Source organism: Colletotrichum navitas (genome assembly GCF_030913465.1).
Source record: "Colletotrichum navitas strain CBS 125086 chromosome Unknown LY79scaffold_75, whole genome shotgun sequence".
Classification (NCBI taxonomy): domain Eukaryota; kingdom Fungi; phylum Ascomycota; class Sordariomycetes; order Glomerellales; family Glomerellaceae; genus Colletotrichum; species Colletotrichum navitas.
The window spans coordinates 156,607-178,457 of record NW_026850621.1 but is presented as its reverse complement, the minus strand read 5'-3'; the positions used below and the strand labels follow the sequence as shown (position 1 = coordinate 178,457).

The 21,851-nt window shown below is 53.5% G+C and overlaps 9 protein-coding genes across 9 annotated transcripts; 3 read left to right on the top strand and 6 right to left on the bottom strand.

Moving 5' to 3' along the window:
• Window positions 1–6,483: 6,483 nt before the first annotated feature.
• On the bottom strand, window positions 6,484–7,470 carry LY79DRAFT_582969 (meiotically up-regulated 80 protein; the record flags this gene model as incomplete). Its single annotated transcript, XM_060560298.1, has 1 exon — window positions 6,484–7,470. One exon carries the CDS (start codon window positions 7,468–7,470, stop codon window positions 6,484–6,486), a length of 987 nt encoding a protein of 328 aa, XP_060410005.1.
• A 2,195-nt stretch (window positions 7,471–9,665) lies between these two features.
• LY79DRAFT_367343 (uncharacterized protein) lies at window positions 9,666–10,318 on the bottom strand. Its single transcript, XM_060552800.1, has one exon. It carries the CDS (start codon window positions 10,110–10,112, stop codon window positions 9,753–9,755), a length of 360 nt encoding a protein of 119 aa, XP_060410004.1. The 5' UTR covers window positions 10,113–10,318; the 3' UTR covers window positions 9,666–9,752.
• LY79DRAFT_367326 (uncharacterized protein) lies at window positions 10,266–11,032 on the top strand. The gene has a single exon (XM_060552798.1). It carries the CDS (start codon window positions 10,418–10,420, stop codon window positions 10,880–10,882), a length of 465 nt encoding a protein of 154 aa, XP_060410003.1. The 5' UTR covers window positions 10,266–10,417; the 3' UTR covers window positions 10,883–11,032.
• Window positions 11,032–11,818, bottom strand: LY79DRAFT_367335 (uncharacterized protein). Its single transcript, XM_060552799.1, has one exon. It carries the CDS (start codon window positions 11,698–11,700, stop codon window positions 11,182–11,184), a length of 519 nt encoding a protein of 172 aa, XP_060410002.1. The 5' UTR covers window positions 11,701–11,818; the 3' UTR covers window positions 11,032–11,181.
• LY79DRAFT_582968 (uncharacterized protein) lies at window positions 11,765–13,409 on the top strand (the record flags this gene model as incomplete). Its single annotated transcript, XM_060560297.1, has 3 exons — window positions 11,765–12,082; window positions 12,260–12,321; window positions 13,067–13,409. 3 exons carry the CDS (start codon window positions 11,765–11,767, stop codon window positions 13,407–13,409), a joined length of 723 nt encoding a protein of 240 aa, XP_060410001.1.
• A 4,024-nt stretch (window positions 13,410–17,433) lies between these two features.
• Window positions 17,434–18,126, bottom strand: LY79DRAFT_566015 (uncharacterized protein). The gene has a single exon (XM_060558778.1). It carries the CDS (start codon window positions 17,692–17,694, stop codon window positions 17,515–17,517), a length of 180 nt encoding a protein of 59 aa, XP_060410000.1. The 5' UTR covers window positions 17,695–18,126; the 3' UTR covers window positions 17,434–17,514.
• A 656-nt stretch (window positions 18,127–18,782) lies between these two features.
• LY79DRAFT_367280 (uncharacterized protein) lies at window positions 18,783–19,672 on the top strand. The gene has a single exon (XM_060552797.1). The coding sequence runs from the start codon at window positions 19,120–19,122 to the stop codon at window positions 19,588–19,590; it is 471 nt and encodes a 156-aa protein (XP_060409999.1). The 5' UTR covers window positions 18,783–19,119; the 3' UTR covers window positions 19,591–19,672.
• LY79DRAFT_367279 (uncharacterized protein) lies at window positions 19,673–20,106 on the bottom strand. The gene has a single exon (XM_060552796.1). It carries the CDS (start codon window positions 19,998–20,000, stop codon window positions 19,755–19,757), a length of 246 nt encoding a protein of 81 aa, XP_060409998.1. The 5' UTR covers window positions 20,001–20,106; the 3' UTR covers window positions 19,673–19,754.
• On the bottom strand, window positions 20,107–20,889 carry LY79DRAFT_367278 (uncharacterized protein). The gene has a single exon (XM_060552795.1). It carries the CDS (start codon window positions 20,742–20,744, stop codon window positions 20,214–20,216), a length of 531 nt encoding a protein of 176 aa, XP_060409997.1. The 5' UTR covers window positions 20,745–20,889; the 3' UTR covers window positions 20,107–20,213.
• Window positions 20,890–21,851: the final 962 nt, after the last annotated feature.

Sequence of the window (21,851 nt, the reverse complement as noted above, 5' to 3'; positions counted from 1 at the left end):
GTCTTTTGAGCTGGCAGATCTGAGCAGTAGGAGCAAAATGGCCCTCGAATCGGTAAAGTCTCCGGTCGCACGGATGGGCCAAGATGTGTACCGGTATGTGAGTGTGAGAACCGCTGGCCTGGGTTTGAGGGGAGAACAGGTATGCAAAGGACGGCCGTGCGTCGAAATCCGCGCGAATCACACGACGCGCTCCACATGTGGTGCGTGGTTGCGCAACAAGTCGGCTCAATCTGGCATAAAGAAAGAAGAAGAATATACTACCCTTACTACCTGTTCTAGTGCACCCTATAGGCTATGGCTTGAAAGTAACTAAATGTTATTTATATAAACTTCCTTGGAGTATTATCATCTTGTATACTGAAATACTATATTAAACTCGGATTCGGGCGAAATGAGAACTCAAAGTACTAGCCAAAGTCTTTTTTTCTCCTGCAAAACTCTTTTTTTTTTCTCTTATACTCGAGATGCCTTGTTTCAATTGTCCTGGATACGTCCTTTCCAGGCCGAAACTGTCCTCTTTTCTCGCCAGCTTGCCCGTCCTCGCTTGTCACTTTAGACTTCTCGTCGCCCCTTCACGCTCTTCCATTCCATTGTAAAGAATTCCAGCGCCGATAATAGACACCCATCTGATTGCCTCGTTGTAGTTTGTTATGACCCAACAAGTTACAGGCGACGTTAGCCCCACCAAGGCGGAAGCGTGGGCAACACAGCCTTTGTACCACCAAGACAACCAGGATCATTATACAGATGACTCCCCAGAAGGAAGAACTATAGTACAAGTCACGTGATAATAAGAAGGACTAACAAGCAATAAGCGCTCCAGGTAAAGGACCAACTAGTCAAAGTTGCTCCACAATAAAGGACTAATAGGTAGCTATTGCTCTATAGCACACTAACAGGATTATAGACTTGTATATAGGATAGACTTAGACGCACTTAAGGACAGACTTCTATAGCTCTTTAGTAATTAACTTTATAATACATTCTCTGAATACCTTTTAGGATCTAACTCTAGTAATTTATTAACAAGAGCTATGTAAGCTACCTTTACAACTATTAACTACCTGACTAATTACTAAGTGATTAATAAGCTAGTAAGCCTATGTTACTGTAACTGAGTATTGACCTTAGCTATACTATTAGCGGAAACCCTACTGTCGGATTACTGACTGTAACATAGTTGATAAGCACCGTAGGCAGGTCTGCTGCGGGCACGGTATTGCGCAGGGCCGTTGCGCCCGTATCCACATTAGTTTGCGAATCCAAGTCCTAGAATCCAATCCAGCTCCGGTGCCCATATTGACCTTGAACGTGGAAAGAAGCCCTTCGCCTACTGGCATTAAAACGGAGGAGAGCATGGTGAAGGGCGTGTAGTAGCCTTGGCGACTTACGAGCTGGCTGGACAGCAGGCTTAGTACTACAAAGGAGATGACAAGTAGGAGGGTGGCGATTCTAGACTGCACAGCGGTCCTGGTCTGGATAATCTAAGGGAGGTATTAGACGAGGAGGAGCATTCTTGACGCAAAGAAAACATGTACTACATGGCCTCACCCACAGGAGCGCAACCAGCAGACAGATCAACAAGGGAAAGAGGAACAGCTTGCCCAAAGGTCCAGTTTCGCCAGCTACTGCAGGATCGTAGGCCCAGAACAGCTACCGGAGTGGGCTTCAAAGCGAAGAAGATGACGACCATGGCCGCGCCGCCGGTGGCTTGTTTTGGCCTGCTGACATTTCCAACCGTACCAGCAAATATCATCACCAACTGGACGCGGAACTCAGGCAAGGCTATCGCAACGGGCTTCAACAAACAAACAGCACAGTCCATCGTTTCTGTTCATCACGTCACTACACACCATGGGCTTGCGTGTAAAAAAAGAATCCACCCATCGATCCAGCCATTTACCTTCCAGGTCTGGATTCCATTCATCACCACCCCTCATGACCAACGACACTAGAGAGCCCATCCACATGCCCTGTCGGCGGGGGCAGTCATACCAAGTCGGGCGTGCCTCCACTTTTTGCGACTTGCACAAACGGCCCCCTTGCAAGCGGCCCAGCTCAGCCCGCCGGCAAAGACGTAGTATAGAGCTAGTGTTCCCGGGCGGGAGGGCCCATTGGCGGAAGATCTGGGGGGATGTGCCTGACGTGTGTCGAGGAGGATGGGGACGACCACTAACGAGAGGGGCTCATTATGGCACCAGGGGGGGGGGGGGTTCATTGGACAAGAGGAAGCACATGCGACGTGGAATATAAGGCGTCGATTACTGCCCGTAGTTAACAACGCCTTCGTTTTCGCGTGACAGTTATGAGCCCAGCTTGCCCGCTTCATACCTTGATAGTCTGACAGCAGGAATGAAGCCGAAGTCTCAAAACACCATAGGTTTGATTCCCACAATCGGCCAAGGATTCCAAGCGAAACACTCTACGTCTAACCGGAGCGTTACAGTCTAGACCGCATATGCTCGATGAGGCCTCGCACTATAAAAGCGTATTTGGTCCCACTTGTATCAAACTTGGGGGAGAGGGGGCCACGTAGGATATACTATGGTGTGACGTGTAAGTAAAACTCCCTAACAGGTAGTGTGGAGTTTATGACCCACGTACGCGAGACTCTCACTGGCCAGAATTATGGTGGATGTGCACAAGAACCTCAAAGTATCGTCGCCGAGATAATCAAAAAAAAAGCACGGCCATATCTACCTGACGAGGGGGTTAACTTTGGCCTAATACCATAGTAGTTAATTACTGCGTGTAATCAACGACACCGCTTGTTTTCTGCGTGACGGATTGGTGTTGGAAATGCGGAGGCAGCTCCACCTGTGAGAAAGCAACAAGTCGGTAAGGTTCGACTACGGGCGTTGAGGGTTACGACTTGCTTGGCCACGATGGCTTTGGTTTGTTCAAAGAGCGCTGATATGTAAAGTAGCATGAGGCGCCCTGTCCATATGCTTGAGCCGGTAGGAGTTGCGTTGAGGACACGGCTTTTTTTTCTTTCTTTTTCCTTCTCCTTTTTGAAGTCATCCTCAACGTCGGTTCTACGTTGAATCCTGTGGGAAACCCAAAGACCAAGAGCCTGGGGTTTGTAGGGGGTATCAGGTGGTCCTGATCTCGCATTTCTCTTGCACGCCTAGTAGTACAAAGGCGGAAAGGATGGGCGTGTCGATCACTGACATTCCGCCTCTTCCCAAAGGTCCCAGTACTGTGGTAACCTATGCCCCTGCAAAAGTTAAAGTTTGGTTCGACGGACTGGTTACGCGGTGTCGGAGTGCTGATTTTGGTCGACGGGTTTCATTTATACGAGTCATTGATTCAGTACGTCGTACCACACGATTCAGCCATGTTGCTGCCAGAAATAACGACGCAACCTCCCATACGAATAACCCATACACCTCGGACTATATATTCCAGCTCAAAGCCGCAGCCAATCGAGCTCCCTCTCGTCCACAACCTTTTCTATATCCTCTTATCACAGTCAAAGCTACTCAGGCTTACACACATCAACCATGTACTCTCCCAAGTTCATCCTCAGTGTCTTCACTGCCCTTTTGATTCCCAGCCTTGGGGTATATGCCCAACTGCCTGCGGGCTGCCAGGAGTACGGTAGTCCCGGTAAGAGCTGTCCACTCTTCGTATATATATATATATATATATATATATATATATATATATATATATACATTGTCACATTTCCGCAGTTAGTCTAGGCATTCGGTCGTCCTAACAATTGACAGGTGCCCTTGGACAGAACAATTGCCCAAGCGGCCAAAAGTTCTGTGGTGGTGGTCCAAGTGGAGGTCTTTCATGGGTCTGCTGCCCGAACAGTGTCGCTTGTTAAGCATTCTTCTGATCACGAAAAAGAAGGGAAAGGGTATGTTGAGTACTTTGGCGAAAGAAAAAAGAAGTGAAAAACCAAGATACTAACATTATCTACAGACCTGACGCATATGGCCGTAGGTGGAGCTGGCCCCTGGGCAACGTCACGTATGGCCGGTACCTAAGTACGCATATTGGGTACATCCACTAGTTGTTAGATATACGGCACTTCTAGGACTGTTTAGTTCACCAAATTCCAAATGCTTTTAAGAGTCTACTTGAAGATTCAACGTTTTGATTTGACACTTTCCCTACCCAGAAGTTGAAAAATGACACCGCCCTCCCGGCAGCCGTTCCGGGATCTAGCGGGGCAAATAGGCTGTAGGAGCTGCTGGGCAATAGCACGGCAGCGGCGCGAAGAAACGTAGTGAAAGATTCACGAGAGCAAACAATACTTGCGCAACGAAACGATGCAATAAAGCTATACACAATGACACAAGGAAAGCTAGGTATAGGCCAACTGTAGTCTATCAAGACTGACCTCCTCTGAGGACGTAAGTCCTTGGCAAGGTCGACTATATATACATGATGGGCACGTGAGCAAACATATCTGTCCTATGATGGCCTATGACAAAGGGGGGGGGAAAAGAATTGAAAAAAGTTAAAAAATCTATTCAACTGGAGTAAACTAGTCACAAGCCACTGTAGGATGCGTAATAATCATCAAGGCACTGGCGAAGCGGTTCTATTGCGGCGGAAGGGACGTGGGTTTCTAGGATGTGTTGTCACTCCTCGCGCCGTCTTCCAGCCGCTTTCTATCAACGAAGGAGACGGGCGGGCTCTATCAACACGACGGTGCAGCTGTCTGCGGCAACGTCCCCAAATAGCGGTACAGGCAACAAGCAGCCGGGATCAATGCTTGGTAGCAAGGCTGAACAAGAACAAGAACACAGAAGGGGGGTGCGTGCTGACCCAGATAGTTGCCATAGAGCGTCACTACAAGTAGGCGTAAGCAAGTCATCTTGATGTGTTTTGTGTATTTTTTGTTTGGTTATCTAGGACTGCCACCTTTCCCCGTACTTGACAGGTGCCATCAATCACCATGTGAGAATTCCATTTGTATCCTTGCTTTTCCTTCCAGTAGTTTCATTCTTCCCAAGAACCCCATTTCAACCCATATCCTATGGCTGATGGCTCGCAAGCTGCCCTTTTAGCATAACGGTATGCTCTCTTACCAGCAATGCTGAGGTACCTTGGCGAAGGCTTGGGCCAATCCTAAATAAACCCTTTCTCGTCGTCATAAACATGTAAAGCCGCACCAATCCATCGCTGCAGCCAAAAGAAGAAAACCTCGTTATCCTTCTCCTACATCAGCATCTCAACTCCTTGTCCTTGACACTCAAACGAATGCCGAATTTGACACCGAAGGGAAGATAAAAATAAACGTCTAAGAATGTCATGAACAGTAAAGGGTGGTGAAAGAGCGGCTTTCTGCCTTCTTCACCATGAGTGTGGTAAAGAGAGGGCGAAAACACATGCCAACCAAACAGGAAATGCATAATGACAAAGTGAAGAGATAAAACTCCAGACGTTTCCTGGAGGGATTGCCTCCCACTTGACCAAAAACCACGATGCAGAACACCTCTCCATGGTAGTCCAGTCTTTTTTTTTTCCATTCTCGCGAAACACAGATGCCCGCGTATAACCAGCCAAGTAAACACATGATCCGCAAGTAGCCTTTGCTGAAGTGCCACTTCTTTTTTTCCCCCGTCTCGTGCCGACACAGCAGGCCTGCGTCTTCTTTCGACTATGTCGGCCTTGCCGGTTTAGTCCACACTGCATCCATCCGATCCTACTCTAGACCGAAGACAGTGTTGTGCCGAAAACAAGGTAAAGTTACAAGAAACACGTATGGTTTTGTGAGGTGCCACAAAAGAAACTGCGGGGTGGGTAGGCGGGTTTTGTCGAGCATCTCGCTGTCCTGGTGCGCAGTCAGGCGCACAGAGATGATGAGGCTTTTTTTGGCAGCGTGTACTGTGTTGCTGACCCGATCGTACTAGACCTCGACCGACTCATGTCGAAGCTGTTTCGTCAACCAAGACATGCTTTGCCCCACGTTCAAAACCATAAAGACACAAGCAAAAAAGCTCTGCCGGCCAACCCACATCCACAAAAGAAAAATACACCGCCACAAACTCTATTGAGAAAACTCCGGGGAAATTGAGACGGGCGACCTGACAACGCCGATGAGTTTATCCGTATACCAAGGGGAAAGAATTAAAGAAATATGTCATTAAGGGCTGCAGCCAGAGGATCGATAGACCATCCGTCGTCCGACGCAACAAAGTTCGAAATTCCGAGGAGGAATCCATAGCCGAATTTGGATGCGTACATCAGAACTGGAGGGTCGAAACCATGCCGTATGCCTGCCCATGTGTCGTAAAGTCGAATTCCGACGTGGGGGACCATTCGGTCAAATAACCGCTTCTTTCGGTTTCTCGTCGTGAGAGGGTATCTGAAGAATGCAAATGTATCGTCATGCCAGAAAAAAAAAAGAAAAACAAAAAGCCTGCGTCTCCGGTGACGCTAGACCTCCCAAACTTTTCCGATAGTAGAAATTTCTTCCAGTTTCGTAGGGCGGCGATGGCCGGACCAGGCATCGCGATGAGGTTAGCCCATGACAGGCTGACCGAAGCTGGGGTGCGCAAAGTAGGCGGATGGCTTCGCGGTAGGCCCGACGCAGGTTGCACAGCTACACTCTGCAACACCGTGCTCCCAGATATTTTGCGGGTAGTTGTAGTGCCCAGAGAAGGCCTGCTGGTTGTGGCGGTGACCGTAGTAGTGAGACGGCTGTTGGTAACGCGTGTTCCACTGACCGTTGGCAGCTGCCTGAGAAAACCAGTCGTTGTAACGGGCATTAGCTGAAGTCGCAGAGTTGATGTACTCGGGTGTGCCGTAGCCAGAGTCCGGTGGGGTGAGCGGGGCGGATGGCCAATTCCAGCTACCGTACTGGTGACAGGCCAGCTCGTTGCGCTTGATGGCCTCGTAGCGCTCATATTCAGCCGCCTGCTGCTGAACAAACGTATGATACGCAGATCGTCCTCCGTACCGGTTGATGCTGGTGTCGATGGCCGGCACAAGTCTCTCCCGGCTGGCCCTGGCAGCGGCCTGATCCTTGAGGACCTTCCAGTCATCCCAACTGGTAAGCCAAGCCTTGTAGTCGGCGCTATAATCCAGGTTGACGTAGAGGCACCAGCCAGACTGCTCCAGCCACTCATGTTCCAGAGCGTTGAGCTCAGCTACGGGGATGCCGCTCACCTCAGACCACGAACGGTTCTGGAAGGTGTTGTCGTCCAAGAACTTGCTGCCAAGCAGCAGCGAGACCGTCAACATGCGCCAAACCTGGCCCTCGGGTACCGTATAGGTAGGATTGTTCTGCTTCAGCGTGTTGACCCGCTTCGCGAGGTAGTTCATTCCGAGAAGAATAGTGCTCTTGGGCAGTCTCGTGGAAGACAGGATCTGCGAGACGAACTTGCGAAAGGGGGGTGTGACGGCGGTCGTCGACAACGGCATGACCACACGAGTGGCCATCTCGGCGACAAACTCGGCCATTTGGTCGACCTCGTAATCGAGGACGGCACAGACGCCTCCGGGCATGATGGCGGTGATGGTGGGGGTTCCGACGAAGATCGGGGAAGGACCTTTGTCGGGGTGAGAAGATTGCTCGAGGCACTCGGATAGAACACTTGGCAAGTGGAACGAGGACCGCAACGTGCTAGTGGTGTTGTCCAAGGCCTAAAGAGACGAGGTGCCGGGTTGGTGAGCGGGTGAGTGACGAGCCCCTAGTAATTGCGAATAGCCATCAAGGGTGTGATCGTGTTGACAGCGGAAGGCGGACTTCTAGTAGTCGAGGATAAATGAAGGAAATATGCTGCGGATCGAGGATAGTTCACAGATCGAAACCGCCCAGGAAATGAAGAATCTTCGCGCGGAAACGGATGATGTGATGGCTGACTCGGAATGGATGCTTGAACGGAGGATAATGGTCGAGGCGTTAGAAGAACCAAGGGCCGCCAGACACGGGACGAAGAAAGTCGGGCAGAAAGGGAAAAGCCGGAGCTAGCTTTGTCTGCGAGTGGTAACTGATCAGCGAGAGTGCCCTACAAGAAGAAGAAAAAAAAAACTTTGACTGTCTGTGCCTGAGTCTGACACACAAGCTTCGTCGAATGATGCGTCAAGTGCTGGCGGGCCGGTGTTGGAGTGAAGAGTTGCTGTGAGGCAACAAGGAAAGGGTGTTCCCTGCGGAAATACAATGCAACATGTGCTAGGTTGCGCCAGCACACTGGGCACAGAGAGGCAACACCTAAGCAATGTTGGACGGTAGGAGACGCAGACAAAGGGGGTGATGACGGAATGACTGGGTTGCTATCCTATTGCGAAATCGAGTACACCGCGTCACGGTCGTGCCCTGTGTCGGGAAGAGGAGTGATTCGCCGCCACGACGTAGGCGAAATGGTCTGTTGAAGCTCATGTGCAGACTATGGCGGCAACATATTTTTGAGACTTGGAACTTTTCGAAATAAAAAGCTTACCTCAAGGAAGGAAAACAAGAGAGGGTTGATCGGGACACGGAGGCGGAGGGACTTCGTTGGGTGGTTAATTCGGTCGTTGAGCGCTCGCGCGGTGATGTCGACCGACGGTGTTCTTTTGGATCAAACAAGAGTATCAACTCGGGTTGTGATGGTGGTCGGGCTGGGGTGAATCGGACAACGAGAGTCGAACCGAATCGGCTTCGCGTCGAGAGGGAGAGGGAGAGGAAGAGGGAGGGAGATAAGAGGGACGAGAACCTGAATCCTGGGTTGTCGACGACTTGGATGAGAGTATCGTGCAAAAGTCGAGGACGAAGGATTTCGTCGGGGTACGGCGGATTCGAGGGTTGGGTAGAGAGGGAAAAGAGAATTTGGAGGATGGGAGGGGAGGGGAGAGGAAAGGAATAAAGTCGGAAAAGAAGAATTTCGAGGAGTGAAATGGATGGGATGGGGATGGGAGAGAAGGACGGGGGGATGGGGGTGTGAGGATGTAAAGTGGAGAGGAATGATGGCGGCGTGCGTGTGTGAATGGAGGCGAGAGGGGGGGGGGGGAGAGGAGACCGGGAGGGCGAAGTGAGTGAAGAAAAGAAGGGGGGGGGGGGGGGTATACACTACAGCGGTTCGTAACGTAGGTAAGGCAGGCAGGTACGACTAGGTAGGTAAGTAGGTAGGTGATAGGTGGGCAGGCGGGATGGGATGGGCAAAAGTAGCAGGAGAGGTACTCTTCGGGGCAAAGCTAGGTATCGGTGCATCGAAAAAGAGGAGGTCGGTACTTGTTGGCGACACGACACGACAAGGGCAAAACAGCAGGGCAGGGAAAGTGGGCTCGCGCTGGGCTGGTCGGGAGGGGGGACGCTGGCAGGCAGGCGCAGGCAGACGCAGACTGGGAAAGGAAGGGACCCGACCCGGTAGCAGAAATACGAATACCTACGCAGCATGTACTTCGTACTCTGTAGCAGAACCAGCACCCACCGTTTGGGACCCCGGGGAGATAATGGACCAATACAAGCCAGCAAATAATAGATGAATGTAAAATACAATAACAGAACCAAGAGCATTCGTGCCCTCGCGCGGCACTGGCATAGCATTTTCCTTAAACCGAGCAGCCGCTGTCCCTGTCTACAAGCTATGTTGTGCATTAATCACCAGCGAGACGAGACGGATAGGTGAGAGATAGACAATGGATCAAGGTAGGTACCAGGTATTGGAATTATTCCAATACAGACAGGATCGGTAGCAGCACCATAGTACGTCGCACACAATACACTCGATTACACCCATGTGCCCCCGACAGGATGGTTTTTCCTCTTGGCCGCCGCCTCTCTCCCTCTCCCTTTCTCTAATTACATCCTAGACTGTTGGGGAGTCGGAACTGGCGGACTGGGCTGGAACGAGGACGGAGACGGGGACGGTGACAGGGACGAGGGGGGGGGGGTGGAGGAGAGGGTGCTTAGGTGCAACAAGACTGGACAGTGGTCGTCGTTGCAACCCCCCCGACGTAGCTTTGGCCAAGTCGGCGGCGTTGGCTTTGGCACTCTGAGGAAGGGGGAGCATTGGCAGCATGTTCCAGAGGCAAGGGAAGGTCAGAGTCAAAGAAAATGATAAAAAAAAATAAAAAAAAGGATAGAAGGGTCTGGACGTGGAGACGACAGGGTGACTGGCTCCGACGGGACCACACGCTAAAAGAAGGGTACGGAGATACTTCGTCATCGGGTCGAGTGCGATGTCTGTATGTATATATGTATGTATGTACGTACTTGTCTAGCTTACTTTGCATTTGTATCCGTGGACCCATAAGTGAGAATTGAGTGTGTGGGTTTCAACCCAGCGCCTTCAGATTGGACATTGTCAAAGAGGGAATATGAGCGCCGTCTGTCCCTTCCTGCCTCCTCAACACCATATTCCCGAAAGAAAAGGGACAGGATATAAAAATAAAAAACAAAATACAAGTAGAGTAAAATAAAAAGGACGAGAAATGACTGGAGCTTGCCGCTCATTGGCTCTGCGATTTTGTCATGGTTCATAGACGGTGCTGCTGGGTGGGTGGGCCACTGAAGGAAGTATTGAAAGGAACTCCACGCCCACGGACACGCACACATACACATAGTAGTACACACACTCTCTCATCTCACATTGACGCTGGACTCATCAGTCACCGGTTTCGAGTGTGGGTGGCTGGCCCATTGGACGGATGGACCAGTGGATGTGTGTGGCTGTCGGTGGGCGGAAAGGAACTTCCGCAGGCGCCTGCACCGACACCACCCGACGCAGCACACACACGCACACACACACACACACACACAACGAGGTCAGTCAGGTACACACTACTCTACTTACTGCCTTGGTATCTGGACAGAGTTACTGCACCAGGCAACATAATTCGGCGTGCGGGAGAGAGAGTGTGTGAGTGTGTGAGAGAGTCACGCATCGCTCGTCCATTCGCCCATGGCCTGAGGGTGTGTCTCAATGCGGGAAACTAAGTGCCAGCTGGAAGCTTAGGAACGGCAGGAGCAGGAGGAGCAGGAGGAGCAGGACGGAGCAGGAGCAGGAACAGTAGCTGGTGCTCCTTCCACATCAATAGAAACATGACAGGTACGCGGGCGGGTGGACGGGCAGGCGCGGGAGAGGAAGCAGAGGAAGGAGAGGAAGGAGATGACCAGGTGCGCGCGTCAACCAGCAGGAAGAACCACAAAGGAGAAGGAGGCGTCAGCCAGGAAGTGGCAGCAGAGGCAGGGGTGGCAGGGGTGGGCAACAACTGCAGTATCGCATCTGCACCCCCTTAGCGCTGCTGCCGCTGTTGCTGCCGCTGTTTCTGTTTCTGTTTTGCTATGCTCGCTCTGCCCTCCGGCGCTCCTGCCTTTGCGAGCTGTGTGCTGCCTTCCCTGGTGCACCCTCCCAGTTCAATATGGGTCCTGAGGCAAAGTCGACGTCGGGAACCTGATTGGCCGGGTCTCGGTCGGGTAAAACCCAGCGCTACAACGCGACCACGGCACTCCAGCCATGATAAGAATAAAAACAAAAAATAAATTAAAAAACCATCACAGACTAGGGCGACGATGCACCGGAGAGTAAAGCCCGGCACCAAGAGAGTGAGTGAGTCTGAGACCGAGACTTGCCCGACCCGACGGGGACTGACGATGACAACGAGCCTGGCATGCCAGATGATTACACACACACACACACACACACACACACACACACACTCTGCGCCATCCGCTTTGCGCCATTCGCTGAACACGGCACAAACGTCCTTCGTGGCAGCAATGGAGACCCGGAGAATACTGCAAGCCAGGTGCATGGCGGAGAACGTTGATTGGGGGCACCACGCCAGAAAGCAACGCTGACACAGTTCGATAACAACAATGACAGCTCAGCGCCGTTCCTGTAGCCCTCGTCCTCGCCCTACGCCCCCACTGCGAACCTCCGTCTTCGTCTCCGGACATCATCCGGCCATACATACACACCGCGGCGGAACAAAGAACGGATACATTACACCGTTCATGCCATGGTTCGCTTTTGGTCTACCGCGTACGGATGACTCTGTCTCCAGCATCGTGCCGTCAATGGTCGCCTCCCATCGAACAGCTATCCGTACACAACACAACGCCCCATTCCATACCAACTCCCGTAGTCCTTGTCGAACACGCCCTGGCGTCCGAAACAAACAAAAACGCCACCAGGTCATCTGAGCAAAAGAGAGCGACGGGAAAGGGGAGGGAGAAAAAAAAAATCGTTAATGGCGGTTCGGCTTCAAGTTGGGATGACCCAGTTTCTAAAAGGCTTCCAAATGTATTCGACAGTATTGGGCTAGCCTTGTGCAATTTGTGCCAGTGGCCTGTACCTTGCATACGGGCTAGGGAGGCTGGTTTGTCGCGGGCAGCCCAGGTACCGGTACTCGTATCAAATCCGCCTCACCAAGGTAATCTGCCTGGCACCTTTTTCCCTTCTCAAGGTCCTCCTCCCTCATCCATGACCATGCCGCTTGGCTGCTGACCGCCTCTGCAGAGCACCCTCTCCCTTTTTCGTCCTCGGCGCCCTCTGCATCGCCTTGGTCCCCAGTTCAGTGTCTTGCTACGTACTACTAGTATGTACGGCGATACGCATCTCATCCCAGCGGGGCTTACCAGGCAGCCCTGACCAAGACCACGCACCAGACCAGACCAGATCAAACCGGGCCAGACCAGGACCAGATGTGTGTGGACTTTGCAGGAGACTCACCCACACGCACCAAAGCACACCCTGGCACCACGGCGACACTGGACGGGGGGAAGGGGAGGGGTCATCTCTTCCTCTGCGCCTTTGACTACGGGCTCTGCTTATTTCGGGGCTCGGCAAACGACACTCCAGGGGGCAACGATCTCCCCCCTGGTCACGCCCCGTTGCCTGCAATTCCGACTGCAAAGGGCAAGGGACAGTCTGTGTCGGTGGACTGTGCCCATCATCCGATCTGCTGGGTGATCACTGCGGCCCAGTCACCACCCAAGGGTGGTCTCTCTCACTCTGTCCATGGCCCAATCCGCGCTGAACCTCCCCAGTCGCAGCACAGCAAATTCCCAGCCGATGACGACGGGATGCACGCTGAGGCACCCACTCACCGTCACCGTACCGATCACTACTAAAAGCATTGTGCCGTGCTAGTGCCAGACTGATATCGACTGTAACAGAGGCATCGAAAGCCCTGATGGTATTTGCCTCACCTTCGCCGCTGTGCTTTTGACTTCGACAACGGAGAACAGCATGTCATCGAGGGATCTCCACCAGGCCATGACCGCTGGGCTCTCCCACAACACGCGAAGCCCTCAGTGTTCGTCAATGTGCTGCTCCGTTTTGCCTCTTCAAGGCGAAGCAGCCTCGAAAGCACCCCAGTTAATGTGGCAGCGAAGGACCAAGCCATTTCCGGCCAGAACGACCCGGGCCAAATTCCATGTCCTGGAATACAAGCGCGGCACTTTGGCACCAGCTTCATTAGACAAAAATTCCTTCCTGCACTCGAAGCACTCTGGATGAAATTGACTGGCTCGCGGAAACTCGAGGCCCATCCAGCCAAGCGCGGCGTTTTGGCATTTGCCTTTTGTTGTTCCCACGGCAAAGACCCAGCGAAAGCTGCAATGATACATGGATTCAACTACCCATTCGTGTCAACTTGGAAGTTGGGTGAGATTGCGGTAGCACGACCAGAAATACCGCACGCTCCACAAACCGGGACACCGTGCCATTTACGGTGCTCAGATGTCCGCCATGGATGCGACTCTGCTTTAGCATCACCCCCCCCCCCCCCCCCCCCCCCCCCCTCGAGGGTGTGCGATTTGACCGCCCCCACTGGCCAAACATGACTGGTACACCGGGGAGGAAGAAGGGGGAAACCCCAATCTCACACGCGCGCGCACATGGCCAAACCACACACGTACGCGCAACCACAGCCAACAGCCAGCTGTTGGCTCGCTTGCCATCCTCCTACGCTGTTCACACGCAAACCAAAACATTGACAGCCCTCGCCATGGCGATCTCGCTTGCCCCCAGCAGCCCAGATGTTGGCCCGGAAGGCATTGCCCTCACGTTCGCGGTTCACGGCTCGCCTCCGGTAGGAGGCAAATGTTTTCTTCTGCCACATCCCCGACACCGATAACCAGGCTGTCCAAATATCACAGCGGCCGCACATCCGGTGTATCACACGAATGATGCCCGGTCAGTAAATCACCGGTCTATTGGTCTCAACCTGCTCATTGGCTGCGAGATCACGGCCTGTCTCCCTTGGCTTGGGCACCGACCTTACACGGGTTTTGCCCGTGTTTTGCTGAGCGACGGCCATCCTCTCGAGCTTCCCGAGTGGCGACGACCTTTTTCCCTTGGCCGCAAACTGGAGAAACCAGACGCCCATGATGCAGGGAACTGCGATGTGCACGGTGCTCCTCTCCTTCATGTCATTCCACCATACGAAAACCCAACCAACTCGTCTCCCGGACCATGTGATATTCAGGGGTGAGAAAAGGCTGGAGCACCCGTGCAGCCATGTTGGTGCACCGCCGACAACACGGAACATATAGGACTCCACTTCGGCTGAGATCTGGTGACGCATTCTCTTCAATGCTGAGCTAACCGGCCAACTTCGTCCTTTGCTCATACGAATGCAACGATCACGTGCCGCCCGGTCTCGTATCGAGGACAGGGGGCAACAGGGCCGCATCACCGACAGGTCAAACAAACCGCCATCCTTTTCCCAGTGAGACATGACATATGGTTGATCTACGGAGTACAGCGGCTGGTTCTCCCTTTAGAAGGCATTGTCCCTATTGGCGCGAGGCATCGAGGCATCCAAATGGAAATTACATGTAGGAACTCCCACCGGCCGCCCTGGCAGTGGTTGCCGTTGGCGACAATGCCAATTCCCCGGGTATTAGTACCGGTAGACCGAATGGGCTGGAGGTATTAAACGTCCAACCTCTGATTGGATGAGACTCCTGCCCTAACACCAGCCTTTCCATCTCCCCAGGACCTTGTCAGCCAGGTAGTCTGCATAACCGAGCCTGCGCCCCAAAACCATCTACGAACTGCCAGCCCTGCGTGAGAAACGGCTTCACCGTTACATCAGGAGTTGTGAAGAAACCAGTTCGATGCTTCTATTCGTTTGTTCGCCAGATCGCTATGGCATGTATCGAGTTACGAGGTTACGCTGGCCTGCACGGGGCAGCTACTGTTTGTCCTGATCATGGTGAGAGAGGCTGCTTCATTGGCACGCGTCTCTTGAACAAAGATTGGTCATCAATACAGGTTGTTCCCGGTTGTCGGCAGCGACTTCCACCAAGAGACTGCTCTCTCTCTGGCTTACAAGTCTGATCAGCCTCGAAGCTTGGAAAGACTTGCGTCGTCGCGTCCACTGCGAGTCAGGGCGAATACCTATGATGGAAAAAGCAAAAACGGACGTAGGGAAACCTAACATGGCGACTCGGTGTGGCATTCCTTCATCCAGCTCAGCCTATCAGATGGGTTCGATCTGAGCAGACAGACAATGCAGCCGGTTGGCCCGGCGGGTCTCAGTCACACACCCCAGGCGTGCGTCAAGAGCGACACAGTGCACCCGCAGATGTTGTCGACAAGAGTGTGTGTGGCCGGCACCCTTGGATCAGGATGTCTCGTCTCGGCCGCTGCCTCGTGTTGAACACACACGCGTGGACCTTAGTAACCCTAGAGAGGTTCTGGCGCAGAATATCAAGACTCCATCACCATGCAGGACGTGACACATGGAACGATTTCCAAGCGCAGCCACCTCGATTGAGATATTTCGCCAGGGAGCCCGGGTTGGCGATCTACGCCTTCCGGTCTGAGTCGTCAGCAAGGTGGTGGTGTTGAGTCAACAGGCTGAGCTCGACGCATGAGATATGAGATGATTTAAGAAGAACGGCATTGAGAGAAAACAGGGTCATAGGAAGGAAGGTCGCAGTGTTCCAAGGATCGAGAGGCACGGCTGCGCCGAACGAGGACGCAACACCAATCCGCCGGCGGGCCAGCAACCGTCTTTAGGGAGGGGGGGCCTCGCTGAGACCTCAGCCATCCATCTCCCTTCCTCCCCAGGCACACAGCGGCCTGTTTCTATGAATATCCATCTCCCTTCTCTAAACTGCGCCATTGGCCGGCTACAACGCTACAAGCCACTAGGGCGGTTGGACCCTGAGAATGGAGTCTCACGAGGACTGACAGCTTGATTGCCTTGGACACGGAGAAAGAGAAGTCTCATGGAGTGAATGACAGCTCATCTCCCGACCCAGTGACCGACCCTCCGTCGCTTGGGTCTGGCGCCTAGGGTCCGTCCCCCCATAAAGCACACACGCACACGTACACACATTAGGATACACAACAACACTACCGGTACGAAGGTCTACGAGATTTTTCGAGACCCACGACACGATGCCATGCCAATATTCTCGTGCCTGCTTCAAGGGTCCATCTCCACCGTTGAATCAGGGCGCCAGCTCAAAAGAGCTTGTACCGAACTCTGGACAGTTTTGGCACCATCTTCCAAGTCTTGTTTTGGCGTTTCCACCATGGTTTCCCCTCTTTTCAGCTTGCCAACAGCCACCGTCAACCGGATCACCTGCATATTGGGCACTCTTCACCGCAACTAATTCTCGAAGAGGGGGCTCCAATCCGATCAGGAGCCCCTCGTGGCTTTTTGCGATACCACGTACGGCCCCACGAATATGTATTCCTAGCTCATGGGTACTGTACCTACTCTGAGCCATTTCAAGAACGTACTAACCGCAATTGCCGACAACGTCGATGCCGAAAGCCACACATCAACGTGCAAGATCCTTGAATGATCCATCATGCTGGTCAAAGTCTGGAGATCATCGTTGGATGGATTGGCTTGAATCCAGGACCGCCAGGCCGGGTAAATACCAATGGCGGCAACTTGTCCAAGCTTCTACATCCTCATTATTAGCAACAACAAACAAAAAAGAGAGGTACTTTGAACAGGGGTTTTTTTTTTTCCTTCCCCCTCTTCCCTGTTCTTCCCGGGTTCAAGGAAAAAGGCTTGACGCCACTGGAAATTTCCGGTCCGCGTAGGCTGATCACGGTTCAACTCGTCGTGGTTGAAAGGGATCTTCTCGAGCCTATCCCTTCTCGAACATGATCTACCACTTTTGACATAGGGAGGCACGGTAGGCCGACCGAAGAAAAGGCCTGTCGTCCGCTATGAGTTATTTCTCGGCCAATCAGCCAACGCCGGCGGGCACAAGAGCAGCTTCGTCATGCCGCTTCCTATATCGTACTTATCCTCCGATGCCTGCCTGCTATGGCATTCGTTCTGGCCCTCTGCGTCCAATCTCAAAAGGTTGAGATCTGATGGCTGGAAGAGCAATCCATCCATTGTCAGTCAATCTCGCGCTACTGCAGCGGTCACCAGCCCAACGCTAGACCGGTCCAGTTGAGTCTCGTGTACCTCCCCAGCCGCCTAGTATATGCACGGAAGGTCGAGCCTGGTGTACCTACATGGTTCGACGGTTAGGCTACCCAATGCTGTGGCATGTCTGCATACGACACGCAGCCAACTCACCCACCCGACGCCCATGGTTCCGTACGGTCAAATGCAGCTATCCTCGGGGGGGGGGACGTCTCACGAGGGCCCTCTCATGGATTGGTGAATCTTTACTAACGCGAGAGCTGGCTTCCTCTGACTGAGGACTGGCCTGCTACCAGCCTTGTTGTTGTCGTCGGGGCTACGGACACACAAACTGACAACCTCGAGGCCTGGGATATGGTACCACTGCATGCATTGTCTAGGGCGCACACGCATCTGACATACTACATGCGATCGTACTGGCCAACGTGCGGGCGTTGGCCGCTGTACAGCAACGCTTCATCATTTATGGGCGTACGTCTCGAAAAAGTCACGAAGAAACCCACTCAGCTTGACCGACAGTTGAGTTGACTGACTCCTGACTTTTGTCCTCGCATTTATTTCCCCGCAGGCGAAACGCCAAAAGTAGATGGTGTGGAACTATTTGGTTACCATTCGTGGTGCCGTCTTCGGCCCCCCCGTTAAAAGAAAAAAAAAATTCCCTCTCTCTCAGCTGCAGAACATCGTGGCCCCATGGAGTCGTTCAAGTCACGACGAGAACACTGCTTAGAAATGCCTTATCTGGGCAGGTATACGGCCGTTCACTGGCCGGGCCTTCTGGAACCGATGGAGCGGACGGTGTGCACCGCCTGCCCCTCCCCCCCCCCCGGTGGAGCCGGTCGATGTGAAAAGAAAAAATGCCGCGCTCCTTCGGAACCTTTTGGAGCGTTGCAGTCCAGTCGTTGCAACCTGCGACCACCCCATATGCAGACGACGGGCGACGGAGGGCGCGTCGGCGCCTGGAGAGGAGCCACGGGGATCCAAACAGAGGTCCAGGAGGCATGTCATACGGATCCCTGGGGAGGAGGGGAGAAATCGGCCCCAACTTGCCCGCCTCGTTCCGCACGACTACACCCAGTCGGGACACGGGCGAAGCTTTCGGCGGAACGCATCACCATCCACCACCATTTCGTTGGTGCTAGTGTAACCATCTTGACGTAGTCTTGTTTGCCACAGCTCGGCCCGTGACCCCCTCAGCTTAGTGTAGGCTCTTCATCCGCCTCCTCCTCATCGGCGTCCTCCTTTTCCTCCTCCAGATCCGCCATGCGACCAAGCCCCCAATAAAGTTTGCCCTTGCCCTGTCTTGTGTGGGGGGACGGGCTAGGTCGATGGGACACACGACATGCACGTAAGTGAGGGTCAGCCAAGGCTTACAGAGCCAGGCGACAACTGGCTAGGTGGATGGCTCCCGTTCGATTCTCTTCTTCGCCCACGGTTTTACGTCGACGACCTGGCTTCGTGACCCCCTCATGACCCTCAAAGCGGTGCTAGGGTGGCGAGGTTGAGCCTGCTATGATGCAGTCCGTTGCCACCGGCATCCGTGCTAACAAAAGCGACATTGGCTCCTACGCAACCACACCCCCTTCCTCCCTTTCTGAAAGCTGCGTTTCCCTCCCCCCGAGTCAAAGTCCCCGGATGCCGACGCCGATGCTGGTGCCTGTGTGGGTAGACTCGGGGCCTCACCCGCCGCGCAGGACACGCGCTTTCTACACTAGAGTACTTGCAGTAGTGTCTCCTATCCTACGGAGGAAAGCGGCAGTGATGGACAAAGGGTCGCGCGACCCCATCCTCCCGGGTCCCTTCTAATACGTCAGGGAGGAGATGGCGATGCATGCCTCTCGGTATGACTTTTTGGGTGAAGCACCGTATACCTCTCTGCCTTGGGGTAACGGCATTCGGAGATCAGATTTGATGGAGATAGACAGAGAGAGAGAGACACGGAGAGAGAGAGAGATCGATCTTGGCAAAGCATCGACGCATAGTCAGCGTGAGAACTGCCGACTGACTGCTTATTGCTATTCTTGCCTCGTTGCACCGCAGGCAGCTGAGTGCTGGATCTGCCGCGCCCCCCACCTCGACGTCGATAGTACCGTTGTCAGGAATCAGTCGTCATCGAACTCCCAATTCGTTGAAGCGCTTACCGCATCCCCCCTCTCCAGGCAGATGTATGCGTGTGTGTGCGCGCGTGCTCCTCCGCACTCATATAAGTACTATGTAGGATCAATGTGTTGCCGCTACCTCTGGGCATGCACTGGATTTAGTATAGCACCGTCTGGTCCTTGCACTGTTTAGAACCATGACTCCCCCCCGCCTCATGGCGTCGGGACGAGCCTGTCTGTCATGGACAAGACAATGGGTTGTCTGGCTGACGACAACCTTTGCTTGCTGGGGGGAAAACAATGACCGCAGCCATGACGGTCATGGCCAGTCGCCACCACGGAGTGGGCATTCATCTATCATCCCATCAACATCGAAACGCGCCTCCCCGCCCAGCCCCTTCTAATGCTAAAGAAAAAGGAAGATGCCGTTCGGTCGTCCACCATGCGCCTCGCGCCAAGCATGGAGCAGCCCCCCCATCCCGCGTTGGTTACGTATCCCGTTGAAAAACCGTCGTTGGGATCCGCGGTATCGGGCGGCGGCGGCTGCGCTGCTGTTCGACGGACGATGACACATGCAATCCCGATTCTGCCGGGAGCGACCATGCAAGCAAGCAAGCGGTGAGAAAGAGGAGATTCTACGCCGCGCGCTGCACGACACGACCTAAAGGGGGTTTGGTGGTGGGGGGAGGGGCGTTCATGTTTTCGATGACGGTTGTCTTTTTCGCCTTTTGCATTGGCTCAGCTTTTTTTTTCCCCTCTCGAGCGGCTACTTTTCCATTTGGAGGGGAAACTTTTTATTTGTTTCTTGCGGTCTGGTTACTGTCTCAGGAAGATGGCAAGGCAGAAAACGTTAAAACAAGGACAAGGTTGGGAGGCTTCTCTACTCCACGCTCGTCTCGTTTTGGAGATGCCCTCTTCTGTCCTCTGTCCTGTCCTGCCCTGCCCCTTTACCCTCGCGTCCTGCGAGGCGAGGCAAAGACGAGGCAAAGACAAGAGGGGGGGCGCGCGCGCGCGCGCGCGTGATCTCGCACTCTTACCCAGGCAAACGTACACCCACGTTCTCACGCACGCTTGGCTGCGAGCGGGTTGATGATCTAAGGTGGGTGTGCTGCGTTGTGCTATGCCGCATGGTGTGTGTGTGTGTGTGTGTGTATGATGCGGTGTGGTGGTGTGGCCCGGTTCGGTTTGCGTTTGGCTGGGTGACTGCTTTGGGTCCGGGGTGCGAGCGATGGTTAGCCATGTGTGGCTGCTGCATGCCTCCCCCGGCGTGCGTGTGTTTCCCGATGACAGAGGCACATCTCCCTCCATCCTTGCCGGATCGTGCCGTTGGTTTGGACGTCCGGTCATTGCTCCTTTTCGGAAGAGAGATCGGACGGACCGGGTTGGAAAAGGGGTGACTAAGCCTGTGCTTCGTCTCCGTTACGAAGTGTGTAAGTGAGGCCGGATTGTTGTTCTCGCCGCCGACTTGTCATACCGGAAGAGCGGTATAGACGAGGAGGCAAGGTACTACTTCTACAGACCATGTGCATGCAAAAGGTATAAGTATATGTATACATGTGTGTGTGTGTGTGTGTGTGTGTGTGTGTGTGTGTATATATATATATGTAAATGTCCATGCTCATGGGTATAAAAAAAGATTACGACACGCAACGCCCTGTCAGCGCTCGAATGTGTTTGTGCTGTGTATTCCGATCCAAACCGCTGCACAAGCACGGTAACCACGACGCAGGGCTCCCGCTGCACGATGCGTTCCCGCATTTCTCTGGTTTCTGGGTCTCCGTGGACCAGAAAGGACGGGGGGGGGGGGGGGGGGGGGAGCCATGAAGACGGATGTTTCGATCATGGCATTCATCTCGCTGCTCGGGCCAGCCGCGCGGTCCCAATCTTGCCACCGCCCGCTGCCGCTGCCGCCGCCCCCGACTCACACCCGCTGCGGCTGCGGCTGCCGGGCTCCGCTCATCCGAGGGCCGCCGGCCGTCCGCAAGTAAAGTGTGTAGTCCGTGACGAACCCTCCCCCCACACCCACCCATCTATTCCTGGAATGAGGAGGGGGGGGGCAAGAAAAAAAAACACGATGATGTTTGGCTAATAATGCCACTTCCCTTAGCAAGGATTTCCTCCTCATTCTTTTTTTATTTTTTTTATTTTTTTTTGCTGCGACGGTGTCGTCGCAATCACAGTCAGTCACCAGTCACCCGGTCACGAACACGATTGCACATACCTGCCCATGACTGTGACTATGACTGTGCAGCCGTGACTGACTGAGTGACTGACTGTCACTGACTGCGGCCGTGACTGGTCTCTGAGCTGTGATGACACGCAGGTACGAGTCGTGCTCCTGCGGCTACGCTAGGCTTTCCCCCCCCCCCTTCCCTTTCCTTTTTTTTTCTATTCCTACGAGTCTCTGTGATATTTGTCACCTGGAGCCTGGGAGGATGCTGCTGCGCGTCTGCG

Coding starts and splice junctions, on each gene's coding strand:
- LY79DRAFT_367343 (XM_060552800.1), bottom strand. CDS start 10,112: ATGACGAAGTATCTCCGTACCCTTCTTTTAGCGTGTGGTCCCGTCGGA.
- LY79DRAFT_367326 (XM_060552798.1), top strand. CDS start 10,418: ATGGTTCATAGACGGTGCTGCTGGGTGGGTGGGCCACTGAAGGAAGTA.
- LY79DRAFT_367335 (XM_060552799.1), bottom strand. CDS start 11,700: ATGCACCTGGCTTGCAGTATTCTCCGGGTCTCCATTGCTGCCACGAAG.
- LY79DRAFT_566015 (XM_060558778.1), bottom strand. CDS start 17,694: ATGCGTGTGCGCCCTAGACAATGCATGCAGTGGTACCATATCCCAGGC.
- LY79DRAFT_367280 (XM_060552797.1), top strand. CDS start 19,120: ATGGCGATGCATGCCTCTCGGTATGACTTTTTGGGTGAAGCACCGTAT.
- LY79DRAFT_367279 (XM_060552796.1), bottom strand. CDS start 20,000: ATGGTCGCTCCCGGCAGAATCGGGATTGCATGTGTCATCGTCCGTCGA.
- LY79DRAFT_367278 (XM_060552795.1), bottom strand. CDS start 20,744: ATGACCGGACGTCCAAACCAACGGCACGATCCGGCAAGGATGGAGGGA.